Source organism: Gavia stellata, chromosome 16, assembly GCF_030936135.1.
Source record: "Gavia stellata isolate bGavSte3 chromosome 16, bGavSte3.hap2, whole genome shotgun sequence".
Classification (NCBI taxonomy): domain Eukaryota; kingdom Metazoa; phylum Chordata; class Aves; order Gaviiformes; family Gaviidae; genus Gavia; species Gavia stellata.
In genome coordinates, this window is record NC_082609.1 from 5,406,232 (window position 1) to 5,421,612 (window position 15,381).

Consider the following 15,381-nt stretch of genomic DNA (forward strand, 5'->3'; position numbering starts at 1 on the left):
ACCGCGCTGCGCTCTTTTGCAGGGTTGAGCTGACCGAATGCGGACTGATACCCAGTTGGCTCACAGGCTTCTTTCGAAGGGAAAGACGCGGTGATGCTTGGGCAAGAGCACGGTACCGGTGCCGAGAGCAGCACCGGGTCTGGCACAGCAGCACCCTCCGTTCTCCCAATGCCCGGGAGCCCCACAGCACCCGCGCTCGCAGCGTTTGCACCAGAATACGTTTACACGAGCATATCCTATGTTCCCTGCCGCTCTTCACAGCAGGAAGGGAATTTCCTACTTGTCAGAACTTAGGCTGGAAGCACCCAGGCGCTGCAATTCATCATTTAATTTCCTCAGGGCTGCCAACACGGGAGCTGGAAGCGCGGGCTCTACCAGGCACTGCTGCTGCGGCCCCGCGGGGCTTTACGGGGGGCACGGTGGGACAGACCCGCCGGACACCCCTAACAAAACTAAAATAACGGTAACAGAAAGTTCCGAGGGCGGGAGGGGCAGCCCCCGGCGGTGGGCAGGGCCAGGCCGCGGCACCCCCGCTCCGCCGGCCCGTGCGCGCTCCGGTCCCGCTCCCCAGCCCGAGCCCCCGCGCAGGCGGTAAGGGGAACCGGCCCCAGGCGGGGGACCGCCGGCTCCCTCCGCCTTCGCCGCCGCCCGTTGGGATTCGAACGGGGGAGCCGGCCCGGCCCGGCCGCCATGGAGCCGTCGGCAGCGCGGCAGCGGCCCGCGGTGGACCAGCGGCTGAGCGGCAGCGGTGCGTGAGGCGACCCCGCTCCCCTCAGGCCGGCGCCGCCCTCAGCGCGGGGCCGTGCGGGGCCCCACAGCGCAGCCTGGGCCCCGGCCCACGGTCCCCGCGGGAGGGTAGCGGGCTGCGAGGCTCGCCAGGGCCCGAGGGCTCGGTCCTCTGACTCCCCTCTGCCCCCGCCGCCATTTCCCCGAGCAGGTGCCGTGAAACCGCGGGGCAGCTGCAGCAGAGAAGTGGAACTGAAAAGCACCCTGCGGGAGCTGCTCGTCTACGTCGTTTTCCTGACGGATCTCTGCATACGTAAGTCATCAAATGACCGAGGCAACTTCAACTGTTTACAAATAATTCGTGTGTAAGCTGTACCTCTTTCAGTATTTACTCCTTACTCCGTCTGTCATCCACCCCGAAGTGTCACTTCGGTCAGAATTTCTCTGACTGCCTTTTTCTAGCAGCATGACTGAATGACAAGCGAAGGGGAGAAGCAGGGTTAGAAGCTGTTGTCATCCTCTAATTCCATCCCCTCTTTCCCCCTTCTTTCCAGTGACGTTTGGCATGGTGAGCATGGACATGTACTACCTGAACAAAGTCATGTCCCATCTCTTCCTGGGGCCCTCCTCCTCTGAGGACGACAGGAGTGGTTTCGGGAGTGTTGGGAGCAGAGCTGATTTCTGGAGGGTACGGCTTTCATTGCAAAGATGTTTTCTTGGAGAGCAAACAAGGGAAGAAGCTCCTGGTGTTAATTCAGAGCAACACAGGCTTGCAGTTCTCCTAAAAGCCCTGTGCTAGATGGTGTGCTTTCAGCTGAAGAAAGGGAAATAACTTCTTAAAATGCACTTGGAGAAATTCTGAGTACGAACAATAATACTGATACTTCTGAATAGTCTGTCTAGGAAAACAATAGGCCAATTAATTGCTGCATCATAGTCTCAATATTAGGCTTGGTCTAAAAAGAGCTTTAATAAAAACAGAAAGATTTTGGGTTTACAGTTCTTTCGACTTTCAGCTGTTTAAAAAAAAAAAATAATGATTTCCACTGGGGCAGCCAGGAGAATGTACCATCTTGATTCACCTGGTTTGCTGTTACATTACATCATATTTCAGTGACGGTTGCAAAACATGTATCTCTGTTTTTGCTACAGGGTGGAGGACTTTCCAAAATTACCAGCATTGCCCAGCTGACAGGAGAAGGCAAAGTTTCTTACTCTACTCTTCCTTAAAAATGGAAATTACAACAATTCATTTGGAAGAGTTGTACTCCCTCTTGTCATGCTGTCTGTTATTGCTAGTCCATAAAATAGTGAGCCCTTGCTCTACACTGCGTGTGCTGATTTACTAGAAATGGTTGTAATACATGCTGAGATGGTGCCAGACCACAGAAGCATGTTTTGTACTCAGAATAACGTTATCCCCAAGTTTAATGCTCTTTATCGGCATCTAAGAAACACCCAGAAAGAGAGGGATATTTTTTTCCCTGCCTTCAAAAATAAACACTTCTTCATTTAGATTCAGATGACTAAAAACCTAGTCAGAAATATATCCCAAAACAGATCTTCAGAGATTAAGACAACCAACAGATTTTGTTAAAACAACATATAATGTTTGTGTTAAACATATTTGTTTAGAATTCAGCAGAATTTTTCAATGAAAACCTAAACAGACACATGTTGTAGTCTTACCCTGAATAATCCCATTACATGTCTCTTAGAATGGCATAGGGAATAGAATTGTCTCATAGCAAAAAGAGGTGAATATATCATATTTATAAGACAGTATATAGGTGGGAATTGTTAGTGTTCTAGCTTAGACTCTGTAGCTATAAGTAACCTGAGAACCCTGTGGAGATTTGTATTGTAAAAAGTGGTGGTGTTTAAATCTTTTGAATCTTTAACCTCAGTTGTACACACAGTTTGCAGAGGGACCCTTGTTGGATGGACTCTACTGGGACAAATGGTATAACAACATGACATTAACCCCCCAGAACAACAACAGCCATATTTACTATGAGAATTTGCTGTTAGGAGTAGCCCAGATTCGCCAGCTGAAAGTACGCAACAACACTTGCTCCATCTACCCATATTTCCATACTTTTTTAGAAGACTGTTACAGTGAGTATCGTTATCGAGCTGAAGACAGGTCTGACTTTGGACTACGGAATGAATCTGAGTAAGTCATCCTACTTCAGCACAGAAATGTTTCTGAAAACCTAACCAAATCCTTAATGCCACTATTCTTCAGTTAGTAACGACTGTACATGCAATTAGCTGAGTTTTTCTCTTGTTTACATTGAGATAAAGCATGGATTTGGTTTTGTGCCAACATTATAGACGGGAGTTTGGCATGGGAGAGTTATAGCGGAGAGACGGGGAGAACTGGCAACAGCGAGCCCAGTTCAGCAAAAGCACATGTTAATAGACCTATCTCAACTAACATCTTTGGGGAAATGCTCAATTATATGAGGCCTGAATTTAAATCACATGTTTATAAATTGGAATCATGCTAAAATGCTCTGGAAACAGAGCCAAAGGGCCTGCTTCACACACTTCATTTAGCATTGATTTAACCCAATGAAAGAACATGTGAACATGCCACAGAAACGATGAACTACGTAAACCAGAGATATTCCATTTACCTATAAAGGTTCTAAGGTAAACTGTCTGGCCCACGTTGGGTGAAATCCAGATTTATAAGCCATTGCTGTTTTGTGAAAGTACTGAGTATTTAGCAAATAAGAGCAATGAGAATATTTTAAGGCCACGTGTCTCACGCGTACTTCATGTAAAGAAAAGAGTTGTTTAAAGGTCTGGCTTAAATGGTCAGTTGTGGATGCAGAAAAACGCAAGAACTAATAAGGATTGTATAAAATAAAAGTTAAAGCTTACTTCAGTCCAGTTTCCATAAGCCTGAGCTGCTTTGTTTTCCCATTTCTGACAGATGGACATACACCTCAGCCTCCTCGTTATCCCCATGGTACTGGGGATCTATGGGCTTGTACAGCAGTGGAGGATATATGTTCACCTTACCTAAATCGAAGCAGGAGAGCATGGAGAAGTTGATGTTTCTCAGGCAGAACAGCTGGCTCACTAGAGGAACCAGGGTTGTATTTATCGACTTCTCAACGTATAATGCTAACATAAACCTCTTCTGTATAATCAAGTGAGTTCTTACCTTTACCACATGTGCAATCCAATTTACTGAGGCGTGATGATTCCATAAGGACACAAGGAAAGGCTGATCACCTCAGGCTTATGTAGCCATGTTTCTCAGGTAGCAGCTGGAAAGACAGCAGTTCATTAAAAATGCAGAAATTCAGTTAGTGCAGGGAGCAGATCCTTCCTTTATGTTTTTTTTAAATAGTTGTTGTCTGGTCTGTACAGCTGGTTGCTGCTGTCTGTTGGACTAGATTTCATAGCCTTTTGCAAGGTGGAAGACTGGATTATTAGTCCTGTTATCAGGTAGTAGAGTGAAAAGATTCAGGGCAGGGTGAACGTCTGCTCTTCTGAGACATAGTTTCTTTAAAAGACTTTTAACTAAAAACCATAGCTTGGGTAACCCAAGAGCTTCTTGTTTTCCCCTCAACCTTCCCTGCCATGTAATACTGTCTTCGTGGGCAACTGAGCATAACCCGTACAAGATCTGACAGATGTAGGAGTCCCAGTAAGGTATTATTAATGTAGTAATAATCAATATTAGAAAATTAAGGGCTGAGATGATTTAAAGGGACAGTAACTAACACCAGTCCCCAATTTTTTTCAGGTTGGTGGTAGAGTTCCCTGCTACCGGGGGTGCTCTCACCTCCTCACATATCTACTCTGTGAAGCTCCTCAGATACGTCACATATTATGATTACTTCCTGGCTTCTTGCGAAATCATCTTTTGCCTCTTTATCATTACATTCATAATACAGGAGGCTATAAAAATAGTAAAACTGAAAAAGGAGTATTTCAGAAGTGCCTGGAACTGGCTGGATTTGCTGCTGCTGGTGGTGAGCTACCCCCTGACTTTCACATCTGTGCTTGCCAGCCTAGACTAGCACTGGGTAGACAGCCAACGAGCCAGAACAGCCCAAATCTGTTCCTGGTTAGAGTCAGTCACCCACTGTTCTACACTGAAGAGGTCACACGGCCCACCATGGTTCAGCACACCCAAACTCTTTTCTAGCCTTGCTGTCAATTTGCTGTGGCTCCACATCCTTCCTACTCATTATCCACGTTGTTCGTTTTAGCCTTAATCTTTGCCAAGCAGGGAAGCACTAGCACATAACAGAGCTAACACAGTAAAATTAGAATGTATGCAGCATGTTACATAGCACAAGCACAGAATTATCACAGTACAATTACAAGTGATTTAGCCAATAAAGTCTCATGTATACGGTTTATGACAAAACATCTAAAAAGCTCAGGTTCTTCAAATCTAACCAAGGACCTTTTGAAGTCAGTAGTCTTTCCTGTGCAAAGTGACAAGTCTGAAGAGAGGGGGTGTAGCTGGATTTTAGTTTAAATGGCTTCTGCTTTCCTTCAGGTATCCATCCTTGCCATTGCCTTCAACATCTACCGCACTGTAGAAGTCTCCCTGCTAATGGAAGAGCTGCTGTCTGATGCCCATGTATATCCAGACTTCTATTTCCTTGCATTCTGGCAAGTCCTTTACAACAACATGATTGCTGTCAACATCTTCTTTGCTTGGATAAAGGTATTGGTTCTTATTCCCTTTTTTTTGTACTCGAGAATCATGTGTTTCTAAGCACAGCATAAATGTTCACTTTTACCTTTTCATGGGTGAACTGCAAAAGTGTGGATAAAAGGGAGAATTTTGTTTATAAGATTCCAGAAGGGTTTAAAATTACTTCCTTCTCATAAACACGTCACACAAATTCCAAGTCCATCTAAAAAAATTTTGCACGTGGGCAGCTGTCTCCATTAGAGCCGCTGGGAAATTACCATGGCCAAACAGCCTCCTGAAACTCAGTCTTTCCCTAGACCAAACATTATCCAGGTCACAGCCTGACCTATACAGATGTCATAGCTGTAATAGGTGAAGCTATTCATAGCTTTTGTAGCCAAAAGCTGTGAAAACAGTAGCTACTTTTTAACTGCAGAGGAAGGCAAAATGTGTCTGAACTTGATTCAGAAGTGGCTTTGTGCCAGATCATCTTTCATTTCATTCTTACTTACAAATAGATTTGCTGATCTCTGGACAGAGCAGCAAACTTCTCTGCGATGAGGGGCTGCTTTTGTTCCTAACCAAGTGCTCTGGGGCCAAACCAGCCCTACACGTTTGCATGCCATTGTCCCTAATCTACTAAACCTTGCTGCCCCTGACTGGGGTCTGCACCCAGCAGACATCACTGACTTCGGTTTGGGTGGCCTCATTGTTAACAGTGACTGGATGAAACTTCCCAAAGCTTTGCCTGATCCCAGGCTGCTTACAGGCCCTTCTCTCCCCTAAGATATTTGTAAAACACCCAGCACAAAGCAGCTGTGAAACAGGCAGCAGAGGTGTTCACATCTGCCAGAAAAGATCATGCTTTACAGTCATGCCCCAAATACCTGAACATAAGCTATCACGAACAGTCATGTCCTTTTAAAATAAACAGGCTTTTGGCCTTCTTCCACCTCCCAGGCCCAGGCTGCAGGAGGAAGCTCTTTGGGAGCCCTGGCTGTTAACCAGTTCTGTGGACAGTCTTCCTTGTTACATCCATTCTGTACCCCAGCTGCATGTTCCCCCTGCACCATCCTCCCCTCAGACTAATTACTGTTAATTTAGTAGCACAAATGTGTTTATAATTAATGTCTGTCATTGAACAAGGCTTTTGTTCAGGCCTTGCTTCAGACCCAAAGTAAAAGAGCTCCTTACCAACTCAGGCCGTCAGGGAATCCTCAGATACAGGAGGGTGGAATGTCTTGCAATCTCCTTGACCAGGGGTCCATGTCTGCTAGAGCTGATTACACATACCAGGGCCCAACAAACACCTGTCTATGCACTATTAGCTTTAGCGCATTTGCCCTGCAGAATATTCATCTTCTCCAGAAACACACCCAATCCTAGTTCTCCTTACAGATACATACCATGCAACTTATTTCTAGGTAAGACTTAACCTGTAAATTATGATTACAGATAACATTCCAGAAATTCTGTTAAGAAGTTGCAATATATTTTGATCCCCCAATAACAATATGTTCTGTTCTCTTGCAGATATTTAAATACATAAGCTTTAACAAAACCATGACGCAGCTGTCCTCCACTTTATCTCGCTGTGCCAAAGACATCATTGGATTTGCCATCATGTTCTTCATCATTTTCTTTGCCTACGCCCAGTTAGGCCATCTGGTCTTCGGGTCGCAAGTTGAAGAGTTTTCCACTTTCCAAAACTGCATGTATGCTACTTTCTAAACTTTTTGATACAAAATCCCCAGTTGGTGCAGGTGCAAACCAGTTTCTGCTAAGCAGAACTTAAGAGTACAGGTCTCCAACACTTCAGCTTATTTCATAGAGTAAAACCAGTTTTGTTGGCCCTATAGTCTGTTTCCCAAAGCCTTCATATGTTCAAGAGAGACCACATGTACATTAAACAGGTCAGGGAAGCATAAGAAGGGGAAGCTCAGGGTAGTTCACCCCATGGAGCTGCTAGTCCCCACAGCTCTCAACACAACGTTGCCCGTGTAACTGCCTGGGCGGTCGGGCATGCCTGGCAGCAGGCTGTTCTCTTTTGCCTCTTTCTAAAGCAGGAATCTGAAACTACCCAGCAGACACGCCGCTGGGTATGTGATACAGTCCTCAGCATCAAAGCCACAGAAGAACTGCTTGAGAGACCCAAGTGGCTCAGAGCACAAGCTAGGCATGTTTGCAAACAGGAATTACAGCTCTTTTAAGAAAGCATCCAGCTGCAGAGCCAAGAGTCCCTAAATCCCATCTGCTGGCTCTGTTACTTCCTTCCCCAGACTTTTTTCAGCCACTCACAGTAGCAACATCTGATCAATTCCAGGTGCCAACTGGATCTGGTTTTGATGGTCCTTGCAGCTTGTAGCAACCCTACTCTGTCACTCCCTGTGCGTTGTGTTTCAGCCCATGGCTACATTTCTTACAACTTTAGAGAGAGAGCTTTAGTGCAGCAGATTGTTTGAAAGCAGCTTTTCATGTAAAATTAAGGCACTTCTAAACCAGAAAAATAGCTCATTTTGGATCCACTTGGATGTGAGATAGTTCTAAGATGCTGCAATACGGAGAAATAAATATTTATTTGTCTTAGCTAGGAATAAAATCCCCTATAGGGGGACACAGGGACCTATACTGTTACCTTCTGTACTAACAGAAGATAAGGGATCGTGAAGCTAAAACAGAAGGAAAATAATTAATAAAAAAACCCAAACCAAAACCAGGTGATTTATCCAAAATGAAAGTATTTTCTCATACAAGCCATTTAAAAATTCCTTTGTACTTTCAAATTCTCAAATATATGCTAAATGCCCAATTTACCATTGCAGTATTATCCTGGCTTGCCTTTTGATTTCAGTGACTAAAGTAATGGTGAATCAGTCTCAATTGTATCTATTGCTTTTTTTTTTTTAAATAATGCTTACAAGACTTCTCTTTAGGAGAAGCCAGTCAACCTCATTCTTGTGTTTTTTACTCACAGCTTTACACAGTTTCGTATTGTGCTGGGAGATTTTAATTTTGAAGCCATAGAAGCAGCAAACAGAATCCTTGGACCTATTTACTTCATCACATTTGTATTCTTTGTCTTCTTCGTATTGCTAGTAGGTATCATCTTAAAAATGCTTACGCTTTTGCATAAGCAGTAGAGAAGAACTGTTGCATAGTGCTCTGAGACAGTGTTTTCCACCCCAGGATAAAAGTGGGCTTGCCCTGGCTGCCCCTCAGTACACCTGGGCAGAGAGAGTCCAAACTCTTTTGCAGGAGTTCCCAGCTGGCAAGACATTTCGCAGCTCTCCCTTCCTCCGAAGAGTCACAAATTGCTTATGCACCACAAAACAAGCATGTTGCGCCTTTCACTCTACTGCCCCACCCATTTCTTGACATTTTAATTTCTGAAAACTTAACTGGGTGCTCTTGAAAACTGCATAATGTCAGCCTTGCCAGGTAGGAGGGACTTCGATGGGACTGCGTAGGTGCAGGTTTGATTTATCAGTTAGATTGATGTTTTCATTAATTACTTCAGACTGAAACACCATCTGAAAAAGCTACAAGTATACAGCAGGAGATCTGTTACCTCCAAGGAACTGGGACTTTTAGCCAATACTGCAGATGGGAAATAAGTGATTTGTCTCCCAAAAATATTCCCTAAAACCCTAAGATTATCAGATAATTTAACTGCATTAGGAGCACGTCTGCACCCAGCAAAGCTCTTCAATTCCATTAGTTATGTGCCTTAGCAAGGAACAGCCCCAAAACAACAGCATAATACAAATGCAATTTCCAGAAATCTAACTGTATCTTTCCTGTGCAGAACATGTTTTTGGCTATTATAAATGACACCTATTCAGAAGTCAAAGCAGACTTTGAAGTGATACCCAGTCAAGAACTGCAGATCAGAGACCTCTTCAGACAGGTAAGTAAACACTTCTGTAACTACCTCATTTAATTCAAGGTAAGAGGAAGAGTTCTAAGCTGCATCACTAGCAAAGAGCCTTAAACAGCTGGGCCATAACCATTTAAGAACACCCAATATTTGATTTTTTCACTTTAAATAAACATTTGTCAGATACAGATGCAACCTTCCATCAAACCCACAGGAGCTTCTAATGGTAAGAGTAGCATACAAGTTAGGGTGCAAGGAGCCTGCCTTTACTTCACCCTTTTAAAAGCAGTATTTAAGACCAGCCTGGTTTGTGATATATCCCATCATCAGCTTTCTTCAGAGCTTACTGTTGCTGCTCTTCCAAACTGAGAAACTAATGATCTTCTCTGCATGGGAAGACAAGACAAGAAGAAGTATGTACCTTTAAAGGTCCACAAAGTTCAGACCATTTTTATGTGCCAGAAGTGAGTACAAAAGGGGAACAAATCTTTCCCGAACTTTTCAGTTCAATTTGAAATTATGACCTCCTCCTTTCCTGCCAAATGCATACACTGAAGCCAAAAAGATTGCATAAAGTTCTGTTGCTGGAACAAGTCAGTCCCTCTGCCTAGACACCTGACTTTAACTGGGGAATACAGCATCACCAGTGAGATAAATAAGATTGAGATAGGTGTGGGATGAGACACCTGTGCATTCAGACTGTGTTTCTCCAAGTTGGCCTACAGTAAGCACTCCGTGGAGGAGGGCTGGCAGCTGTATCTACCTGAAATTTTCCTGTAGGATTTTATGAGTGGCATAGACACAAGTTACACTGCTCCTGCAAATCCTAGCTTTCATTAAGGAGGGGGAAAGGTGAGTTCCTGGCCAGGATACAGCTAGTCTGGTCAGCAACAGCACAGCTTAGATTCCCCCACCCAAGCTCATTCCCCTACTTATCCTGGACTACAGTAAGATTAAACTGAATATGTGTGAAAACAGAAACTCTTACCAGATTTGGTTGGCTATTACCTTCAGGGACTTCACGACAAAGTTGAGATATAGCAGGGCAAGTTCTCTAAACTGAGCTAAGGGAACAAACAAAGCAAAAGACTGGTGGGATTTGTGTTTAATTGCCAAGGCATTACGCTCACAGTTTGTTCCTTGTGCAAAAGTGTCTCCAGTTAAATGCAAGCCAATTAACACCCGACTTTCCCTGTCTATGTTCAGAGTTGCAATAAGGCCCTTGTCAAGCTCAAGCTGAAGAAACCAGAGATAGATACAAATCCAGCAGACGAGAGCTTGGGAAGGTAGGATCTCAGCATTTGCTGTTACCCCCTGCACCAAGCAGACCTATTCTCACAGGACTTCTGTCTCTTCTCATTGGTGCGAATGACAAGCAAGGAATTTTCAGCCACTGAAAGAAAGGATATTGCTAAGCTTTCCAATGGAGACGGTGCTAATGAAGAGGTAGGCTTTATTCTTTCCTGTATTCTTAGAAACCGCTGATTATATTTCAAAAGTTGAGTAATACAAAAGGAGTCACAGTTGTCCCCACCGTTACTTACAAAAGCTATTTCTCAACAGGACACTATTTTTAACATCATAGGAATAGCAAAAGCTAGACCTATAGATAAATGAAAATCACTAATTATGCCCAAAACTTCAAATGAAAGCTTATTCAGGCAAGGTCATGAAATACAATAGCAGAGCTGGCAGTAGGGTGAGGTCAGCGTGTCTTAGCAATGGTTTAAAAAGTCATGAGCTGGGCATTTGCCCAAGCGTTAAACAGAAGCAGATGCATGGAAAACAGACAAGTTTTACAGCAATCTCTTGGGTCATAGGCTACATCCACAGCGAGAAGAAAGATTACTGTAGCTTCCTTTTGCTTTACAAAAAGAAGGTTTCTAGCAGTCGTTGGTAGTTCTGGATCTGGGGTAAGCCAGTGCAAGTACTTCCGAAACATACTTTTAAAAATCACTTCTACAAGAAGAGAGGGAAAAGCCCCTTGGATAGCTGTAAACACTACTGCACAAAACGCTTGCGATCTCTCAGCTCTGAAAAGGAATGTGTATTCCTACATCCTGTCTTTTTGGAAGGGCCAGAAGGAAAGTCTGCTTTCAGATGGAGAAGAGAACATTTTTCTATCCAGAGCTGCGTATGTCCTCCCCTGCATGCATGCCCCCTCCCTGCATGAGTGACTGTGTTACAGGTGTCCCAGTGAGCCATGCTGGCTTTGCCTGCGATTTTTTTTTTTTTTTTTTAAATCCCTCTGGTGTTGAATAGAGCCATCTGAAGTTGTCAAAGCTACAGAAAGGGAAAGAAAAACTTCATCAGAAGCATCCATCTACTGAGGACACGGACGCAGTCACAGCTCAGAGCTACGTCTCCACTGCAGAATTTCAGCAGTAAGTATGTGCGAGCCTGTTCTTGCAGTCTTATTCCTATCCCCGGGCAGCTGCAGCCCGAGCCAGAACACTCACTGAGTGACAACCTGAGAGACAGAAGATCAACACAAAGTCAGTGATTTTAAGATATTTTAAGTGCTTTTATACTGGCTGGCAACAGCTGCCCTCAGGGAGGGAAGAAGGAAACCAAAGAATTTCGTAGAGCAGCTTGTAAGGATGTTAGTCAAGAATGAGGTGGGACAAGAATTTAAAATATCGTCACTCTTCCAGACCATCTCCTTGTGGCTGCCCAGGGACGGGGACAGAGACTGTAAGAGCCTCTGCTTGTGAAGGGGTCTTTAAGGACTTAGACCCTTGGCCGCTGACCCAAGTGAGCAAAGAGGAATGCTGCAATGGCAAGTTGAAAGGCAGTGCCATCTCAAGGATGTGTTGCTGTATTTGTGTGTTCTAGGCTCTTCAGGTATACAGCTGAGTTGGAGAAGGAATTAAAGAACACTAAGGCAAAACTCAGGAAAATTGTCAAAAGCATTCAACAACTGAAGGATACTTCAGGCAAGATGGCACAGTAAAATGTGTGAACTCATCTGGTAAGAGAGATGGCCTGGCTCTTCACAGTTTAAATAAATCCAAAGTCCCCATCTCCCCCCTGCCCCTTTTATTATTTTTTTTTTTTCTATTTCTGGATAAGAGGAGCAGGAATGTTAATAAAAGTATGTACCCTTGTTGCTTCTGGGTCTTTTCTTTGAGAGTTTCAGGTGCTTCTTCAACTCTGAGAAGAACTGACCAACCTTGCTAGAGTTCTGGGTAGGCATCTCTACAAATGCCTGAACGACATGTATTCCTCTGCCCTGTTTTGGGGCTGCTGTGAGACACAGATACAAGCTAGCTGTCTTGTAACCGAGAGAGCGGATGATGAGCGACAGCAGCATCCTGGGCCGCCTCTGTACCCTTCTCTCCATCTCTGGCCCTACCTAGCCCAGCGCAACCCTCAGTTGCCGAGCACAGTCCAGCACACGGGTCACCAGCCCTCACTTCCCCAGACCACTTTCTTTTGATAGTGCATCTGCTGCCAAGGTTAATGCTTATTTCTCAACAATTGTTGTTCCAAGCACTTGTTGGTTCCAAAATAGGTTACTGTTACCTTTAGAGAAAAAAAATATTATTAATTCAGGGAATCAATCAATCATTTATTTTGATCAGGCCCTAACAGCTGGAACCACTAGAGGGAGATCTGCCTCACTCTTGCACCAGCCTGAATTTTCACAGCACCCTTTTTATTCCTAAATCCATTTAGACCCATTGCCTTAAAGACAAGGTGTTATGTTCAGGCCAGAAGCTATCTACTCCTATGCAGTCATTAATATTTGTTCATTGCTGGGACTCGGCCACAGCAAGAAATAAAACACGTGTCCAAATGCCACCTGAACATGCCATGAGAAAAACGGGGCCATCACCAGGCTGCAACACCCCACCCGCACCACGCAGTCCCCGCCCCAGGGAAGTTCTGCTGCTGTATATCTCCGCTCATGCACAACACGCAACCCCCAGCCCCAAAGTATCCTGAAACTTAGAGAAATCCTACAAGGATTTATAGCATTATAAAGCCTTATGTCCTGCAGAGCACTACCAAGCTACTACACGGTCTCTAATCACACCGTCTGTCTTGTGGAGGAGAGCAGACAGGCATTTGAAGGGACCAAAAAAAGAGCGCTTTGGCCCAGTAGCACAATGCAGCCGTGCACTGGTTTGCCTGTCAGGATTCACCGATTTTGTACTTCAGTCTCCTGGCCAAACCAAGACCTCCTCTCTTCTAAAGGGGACCAGTTTAAGATAAAACCATCTCTTCACTTCCAAAGGGTTCTTGTTGCTATGCAGTATCCCAGGACACTTGTCCCAGAAGACAGAGGTCACTGATGAGCTCTTTATCTTGATTACTCAATAGCCTGACATGCAGGAAAGCAGATGTATTGCACCTTTGGCATCTCCGACCTTTCCTCCTCCTGGCAACCCCTCTCGTACAAAGAAGTCTCGAAACCTTTAGCCACAGTTACTTACCCAGAACTTTGTGGAAGAGCTTTCAAGCACTCCTCATCCTTGCTCTACTCCTCTGGGGCACAGAAAACCCTCTTTATACCCTGCCTCACCTTTCCCAGCAAGCTCCTTGCCCTGCAGTCACATAACCGCTCAAGCAAACCTTTTTTTTTAAAAGAAAAAAAAAAGAAGAGGTAAAGCTTGGAATATATAGATTTGCATTGTCTCAGAACTGGTTCTTCAGCAAGGAAGATCCGTCCCAGTATCACTGAGCTTTATGCACCCTCAAAAATATCTGTTTCTCCTCTGTTTTGGCTAGTGGTGTTTAAAACAGGGTTATTTTCCTTCATTAAATTCTTGTTTTGTAGCACATGGATTTTAAACGGTTCCCACCAAACCACTGTTCGAGGGATTTTTGTCTTTTCATTAGCATCTTGATCAGAGCAAGCTTCATTGAACAAATAACGCTAAGGAAAAACGGAGGATTGTAGAACAGATCCGTAGCAACCTTGTTCATTCTTCAAGCCAGTGCCCTAAGAGTTTGTGCTTTCTTTTTCCCCCATCTTCAGAGGAAAGACATGTGATCAGAGGGAAGGATATTCCATCCCACCCTAAAGGACATACTGAAGGCTGCCTTCTTTCTCCTCTCCCTCACTTGCTCCCTCAACTTCCTAGCTGTTTTTCCTTCTTCCCATTTACCTGCACTGCCACACATCCACAAGCGAAGTCTTCACCTTCAGTTGTTCTGTACCCCGCCAGGCCTTAGGCTGAAGAAAGGTGGATTTACACAAAACACAACACAAGAGTTAGTTTGAAAGACCTCAATCACTTTTAGTATGAACTTACATCAATATACTATGAAAAAAAAATCCATTTAGTCCAGAGGAAAAGCATCCTCTTGTGTTCACAGAAACGTGTGCAATAACAGCGTTTTCTGGCCACAAACATAGCAGTAACTGCTGTGATACTGATTTTAAGGCTAAGAGAATCATAGAATGGTTTGGGCTGGAAGGGACCTTTAAAGGTCACCCAGTCCAACCCCCCTGCAGTGAGTAGGGACATCTTCAACTAGATCAGGTTGCTCAGAGCCCCGTCACACCTGACCTTGAATGTTTCCAGGGATGGGGCATCTACCGCCTCTCTGGGCAACCTGGGCCAGGGTTTCACCACCCTCATCATAAAATGTTTCTTCCTTATATCTAGTCTGAATCTACACTCTTTAAGTTTAAAACCATTACTCCTTGTCCTATTGCAACAGGCCCTGCTAAATACATAGAGACACAATCAAATACTGCTCATCAGCTGAAGGTGTATTCACTGGCAGTGAATTAATTAGCCCAGCAACAGCTGAATCAGCTCTCTGCCCCATCGACTCCCAGAGCTGCTACTGTTGGAGCAGGCATGAATGAGATCCCCCAGTCACACAGCAGGCTGGCACCCTAGCAGGAACCGAAGCCCACATCGCACCGTAAGCCAAGCTGCCAGTCCAGGAGCTGATTCGGTTGCTTTCCTGCTGTCTCTGTCGAGAGGCACAGTCTAAACAGGTAAAATAAGGCTCAGACTGCTGCAGCTTCATCAAAGGCTGTCTCGGCACCTGAGCCACCGCCAGTGCTGGTGGCTCTGCCGGCAGGCTGCGGAATTCGGACCTGCCTCAGCAACACCCTGAAACTACGAATACGCTCAGGAACAGG

General features: G+C 44.7%; 1 protein-coding gene across 1 annotated transcript; it reads left to right on the plus strand.

Moving 5' to 3' along the window:
- Positions 1 to 690: 690 nt before the first annotated feature.
- PKD2L2 (polycystin 2 like 2, transient receptor potential cation channel) lies at positions 691 to 12,381 on the plus strand. Its single transcript, XM_059825267.1, has 14 exons — positions 691 to 748; positions 938 to 1,039; positions 1,281 to 1,414; positions 2,646 to 2,902; positions 3,671 to 3,892; positions 4,493 to 4,721; positions 5,258 to 5,434; positions 6,932 to 7,113; positions 8,373 to 8,493; positions 9,204 to 9,305; positions 10,482 to 10,561; positions 10,676 to 10,721; positions 11,538 to 11,659; positions 12,111 to 12,381. Exons 1-14 carry the CDS (start codon positions 691 to 693, stop codon positions 12,226 to 12,228), a joined length of 1,950 nt encoding a protein of 649 aa, XP_059681250.1. The 3' UTR covers positions 12,229 to 12,381.
- Positions 12,382 to 15,381: the final 3,000 nt, after the last annotated feature.